The sequence below is a fragment of the Amia ocellicauda genome, chromosome 13 (genome assembly GCF_036373705.1).
Source record: "Amia ocellicauda isolate fAmiCal2 chromosome 13, fAmiCal2.hap1, whole genome shotgun sequence".
NCBI classification, from domain to species: Eukaryota; Metazoa; Chordata; class Actinopteri; order Amiiformes; family Amiidae; genus Amia; species Amia ocellicauda.
The window spans coordinates 13,780,560-13,786,668 of NC_089862.1; the positions used below are offsets into that span (position 1 = coordinate 13,780,560).

Consider the following 6,109-nt stretch of genomic DNA (forward strand, 5'->3'; position numbering starts at 1 on the left):
ACCCACAAATGAACCCTTGGTACTTAGACCAATGGTGCTACCTTCAAATGATTCCTTGTACTGGACAATATTGGGATGTTTCATGTTTGCAAGGACAGCCACTTCTCTCCTCGATTCCTGCCTCTCCTTGTTGGACATCTTCAGAACACACAAAAAAGACAAAAAAAAGACTGATAACTGATCAGTTCCTACCATCGAGGAGTCTGATATTCAGCTTCAACATTTATCTATAGTGTATTTTTATGTACATCTGAAACCAATTGGAAAACCATTCACTGTTCAGTCTACCAAAACTCGAGATACACAATTGTACCAAAGTAGTTTATGTTTTAAACAGGAAACAAAATCAAACAACTGTCACTACAGCACTTTATACATCCTGAGTTTAAACATCAGTTTCACATTCAGTTACTTCAATTCTGATCCCTGAAAGAATATACGAACACTGACATCTGTAGCCTCTCTTTTCATAATTTTTGGGTTGTTTTAGAGCTAAACACGCTATAGAAAGACCTTATCAATAGGATTCAGGAAGTCTAATTATTTAAATGCAATATGCCTTGCTTTGTGATGCAATATAGCAAACAGCTGCTGTGACCCAGTAATTTACAGCTGTGGCTTACCCTTGAGATGCTGATCTCTTTGATGACGTACTGTGTTCCATCTTCCTTGGACTTCACCAAAATCGCTTTCCCAAACGAGCCTTCACCTATTTTGTTCACCTTAGTGTATTTATCCATGGTGCTTCAGAGGCTGCCTCCACATACTTTTTCTACATCAACAAAGCAGATATTGTCATTAATCGGACAGGCTACTGGCTGTCTATGCATAATCTGTTTAAAAAGAAAGGCTCTGGGTTTTGAAAAAAAAAAAAAAAACGTTATGGGATTATTATTATAGATCACTGACATTCCTATCAATTACAAAATATAATATATAAACTATACTATACAGTACTATACTATATCCTATGCTATATAACTAAAACCACAAAAATTGCAGCACGGTACACAAACAAATCTATACATAATAGATATTAAATCGAATTGTGTGAGATGTATGGAGCATCAGGCTTAAAAAATAATGTTGTGATTTAAAGTCTTCATGTCGGAGTATGCATTTTTCTTAGGTTTATATTTAATATCTAAAAGGACTCTAAAATGACTCTCTCCCTGGGAAAAAAAAAACCATGTAGATTTAAATTCCAGAGACTAATGAGGACAGAAGTGGATTTAGGTCACATTTCAAAATGTCACACTTCATCAGAATTCTCTCTGTATACTGTGGTTCCTAAAAGTGAATTGTGAACACAGTTTAAATACCCACCCTAGTAACTGACAGGTACATTGTTCTCCAGGTGTAAAAAAAACTAAACATTTAAATCCTACAATAATAAGAGAAGTGCCTTTGTTGATCAGTCAATACGATAAGCCAAAAAGCCTGAAGCTGTTGCAGTGCACTTATTACTGCGTATAAATACCTAACGTGTGTTCATGTAGGTGCACATAATATATATATACACATATCTTTTGACAGGTGTGAAATGGTTTCATGAACAGAGTATTTATTTACAATTTCTTCATTATTAACATGTACTGCAACTGTGTATGGTTATTAATAACTTGATTTTCTCTATATATACAACAGGGCAATAACTTATCTGTTGTTATGGCTTGATTTTTATTATTTGTTAGGTATATAGTTTGCAAATTATTCCATCTGATTCATACCAATTGCACATTGAAAACATGAGAATATAGGAACAGCTGCTACTTATTATTATTCCACAGTGCAGCTACTTTTCCAGACAAACTTACAACCAACCCTTCGTGCATGTTATTAACTGGCAACAGATCTAACATTCAAGCAACACATAAGAAACGTGACAAAAAGTACTTCATATATGCATTCATAATTAATACTTAAACAAAAAGGAATTCAAAACACCTTTGTTGTACATCCATTGAAAGCCAACTTTTTAAGTCTGAACACATAGTAGAATACCAAAAATAAAGGTAAATATTTAGTAATTTTAGAAATGCCTGAAGAAAGGGATAGACGTGTTTTATTACATTAAGTTAAGGTACTCAAATGCCATGTCTGAACCCCTGCTGGCATAGTAAGATGATGCTAAGGCAGGGCCTAGTACAGCACAACATCCCGGGCAACATCCAAATAAATCAAACTTCAACACATTTTTCGATATGTTAGTACTGCACAAACCCCCGAACAAGCGGTTATATTCAGATTTCATTAGCAGAGCTTCATGACAGAGGCCCGCTACCAATAAAATACCCCGTTTCATTCACTCACCATTGAAGTGCCCAGGTTACACTCTGCTGCAGCACCAAACCGCTCCAGCGCTCCCTGTGTCTCTCAAACTAACCTGCTGGAAGTGCCGCCCCCTTCCGCGGGGATTGGCAGAAGGATCCCGGACGCGTAACAAATCTGGGCTCTGATTGGTTGATAGTGCTGCCAATTAGTAGTTCGGTTGTGCGTTTTGTGTGTTTGGTGCAGGGATTGCACTTCCCTGGCAACGGCCGCCGCCATGTATACAAAGAGAAGAGGCGGATCTGTCCCGCTGTAGACACACAGCAGCCCGAAATGTACTTCGATACAGAAACATTGTAGTTACACAATACAAACTGTGATTTTACCCCGCGTTAACTACAAACAAACATAAAAACGGACTCAACAAGACAGACGGTCCGAGAGCACAGTTATTATACTGTTGCATTTTACAGATAAACCACAGTTTTTATTATTATCAAATGTTTTCCATCTGTGTGAATGTATACTTACACCGATCAGCCATAACATTATGACCACTGACAGGTGAAGTGAATAACACTGATCATCTCGTTATCATGGCACCTGTCAGTGGGTGGGATATATTAGGCAGCAAGTGAACATTTTGTCCTCAAAGTTGATGCGTTAGAAGCAGGAAAAATGGGCAAGCGTAAGGATCTGAGCGACTTTGACAAGGGCCAAATTGTGATGGCTAGACGACTGGGTCAGAGCATCTCCAAAACTGCAGCTCTTGTGGGGTGTTCCCGGTCTGCAGTGGTCAGTACCTATCAAAAGTGGTCCAAGGAAGGAAAAGCGGTGAACCGGCGATAGGGTCATGGGCGGCCAAGGCTCACTGATGCACGTGGGGAGCAAAGGCTGGCCCGTGTGGTCCGATCCAACAGACGAGCTACTGTATCTCAAATTGCAGAAAAAGTGAATGCTGGTTCTGATAGAAGGGTGTCAGAACACACAGTGCATCGCAGTTTGTTGCGTATGGGGCTGCGTAGCCACAGACCAGTCAGGGTGCCCATGCTGACCCCTGTCCACTGCCGAAAGCGCCTACAATGGGCACGTGAGCATCAGAACTGGACCACGGAGCAATGGATGAAGGTGGCCTAGTCTGATGAATCACAAGTTCAAGGTGTTGACTTGGCCTCCAAATTCCCCAGATTTCAATCCAATCGAGCATCTGTGGGATGTGCTGGACAAACAAGTCCGATCCATGGAGGCCCCACCTCGCAACTTACAGGACTTAAAGGATCTGCTGCTAACGTCTTGGTGCCAGATACCACAGCACACCTTCAGAGGTCTAGTGGAGTCCATGCCTCGACGGGTCAAGGCTGTTTTGGCGGCAAAAGGGGGACCTACACAATATTAGGCAGGTGGTCATAATGTTATGGCTGATCGGTGTAATCTACAGCAATCTACTAAAGTGCAAAAACCCTAACTCTATCTCTCTCTCTCTCTCTCTCTCTCTCTCTCTCTCTCTCTCACACACACACACAATAAAACATGGCCCATAAATGCAATTTTGAATTAGTATCATATATTAATATCATCTCTACAATAGCTCCCAGGCTCTGTATTTTTTCAGCTTTCTCGTCCACTCAGAAATACAATGCATGCTATAGGGAAATGTGAAGAAGGCTTTACATTGTATACAAAGTGTGGAAGTTTACATAATGCAGAAGTTGATATATTTAACAGTAAAAAGATTGCACCAGAGAATACAGTACAAATACACATGCAATGAAACCTGAAACTGGAGTTTGGTACTGCAGTGCATGGAGTTTTGAATATCGGTGTCTGCACAATTAATTATACTAATTATAACTGTCAGTAGTTGTGAGGTCAGAGCAAACTGTAGGAGTTAAAAGTGAAGTGGTGAGTTGAGGAGGTGCTGGGAGATATCATAGTGCTGATGTTTATTAGTATTTGCTGCAGTCACACAAAAAGCAGTCATGGGACACAGGAATGCATATAGAGAGATGAGACTGGAGCAGAGGCTAAATAAACACTCAAGACAAAACTCTTGAGCTAGTTTAGAGCAATAACAGGAAGCTGGTGTGAAGCAGTAGTACAAGAAAGAAGACGCAGAGAAAATACCAGGAATTCAATAAATGATGTTGGGTGAGCTGAAAAAGCTGGGTGACAGAGGTTCAGACTAGGCAGAGCTAGGGCCTCGACAAAGTATTATCACAACAGGTTATCTGAAAAGGGCTGATCCTTTAGAAGTTACTCGAAAAGAAATAGAAGTTTGTGTAAAGAAGGTAAGGTATGTAATCCTGCAGAAAGTTCTAGGAGTGTTCAGGAAACATAGATTAGTATCTAGTACATTGCTAGGGTTAATCCAATAATGTTTATTTCATAATAAACAGATTTGCTTACTCAAAACCTTTTTGTTTTGTGTCAACTTTTAGCCTGAAAAACACAATTTGTGTGCCATCTAGTGACTGTTAGTTGTATTGCAAGAAATCAACTCAATGATTGTACCTGGATACAGTTGAACATTTTTACTGTCACATTACTTTTCTTGTACAATGTGTCTGAATTAGGCTATGGGCTACTGTATAGTAGGTAGTAGGATGTTACATAGCGATTTTTTTCCCATAAAAAGTGGCAATGTGATGGCAGAGAAAATGATTAATTAATGCTACACTTTAAATAGAAATGTGTGATTATTTCGTAATCAGCAATAATGTCTGTGTATTGTTTCTTTACATTTACTATGGAAATAGCTCTCAATGTGCACACCATGGGGCAATTTACATAATTGGTTTAACTTTCAAACTAATTGTATGGTTGCCAAAGAATTCATGTTTACTTATATTTTGAAGAGTAACTAGTTTGGTAGGCTATCTTCTTTAATTCTTGTGACCAGGACAATGTAACATGTGACAGCATAATATTTGTGTTCAAACCTAAACATGTTTTGGCACCAAGACACGGGATAAAATACAAATATATTTCAAAGCTGGTGTTGCAAGTGGTAGTAATATACATTCCTAATTTAAATATAAAATGTACAAGAAATACAAAATTTGGGACATATTTTGGTTTTATGAGTGGTACACCTTCTTGTGCCCCCCATCCCATGCAACCTCCAGACAATGGCCCTCTCAAAATGGTCAACACTTTGTTTAATACAAAACAAACATCAAGAAAATATTATTATTATTATTATTAATAATAATAATAATAATAATTAATATTTCATTTGTCATCTTTATTAAATGTTATTGTTTATTCAGACATACTGAAATCATGCACCTCATTTAGTATATTCTGTATCTTGTACTATATAGTTTATTTGTATAATTCTGTATTTATTTCTATATTTGTTACACCTCATTAACAGGGCAGCAAAGCTTATGCATCAGTGCTAACCGATTTGTGATCTCCAAATGTTAAGTGAACATTGTAATTATTAATTATTGTATGCAACAATGGGGTTAGATCAACTCAAAACTTAAACTTTGACCTAATAGCGAATATGACCTTCGGCCACACATCCCTTACACATGGAGTAAAATAAACTGCTTGCATGATGGTCCTGTGATTCATTTTAGGTTGTTGCAAAATTCCTTCCCCATAATGTGATTATGTTAATTTGACAACAATGATGTTGGTGTTTATATCTTTCCACTATTTTCGAGAAAAGTCATTTTGTTCACATGAGAAACACAACATAAAAACTAAACAAAATATGTGAATCTCACCAACTTATTGACAGTAATTGTTTTCCCCATGACTTTTTCAATAGTGAAAACAGGGAAATTGAAAGTATATATGTGCAGTAAGTATACATGTATACAAGTAT

General features: G+C 37.9%; 1 protein-coding gene across 2 annotated transcripts in view; it reads right to left on the reverse strand.

The window, feature by feature from the left end:
- nek1 (NIMA-related kinase 1) overlaps positions 1-2,370 on the reverse strand; it is a 38,704-nt gene extending 36,334 nt beyond the window's left edge. For both annotated transcript variants that reach the window (XM_066719970.1, XM_066719969.1), the window contains exons 1-3: positions 2,314-2,370; positions 624-772; positions 42-138 (exon numbers count right to left, since the gene is read on the reverse strand). In XM_066719970.1, coding sequence (XP_066576067.1) covers positions 42-138; positions 624-740 — 214 coding nt within the window. In that variant the 5' untranslated portion in view covers positions 741-772; positions 2,314-2,370. The remainder of the gene's footprint in view (positions 1-41; positions 139-623; positions 773-2,313) is intronic.
- Between the last annotated feature and the right edge of the window lie 3,739 nt (positions 2,371-6,109).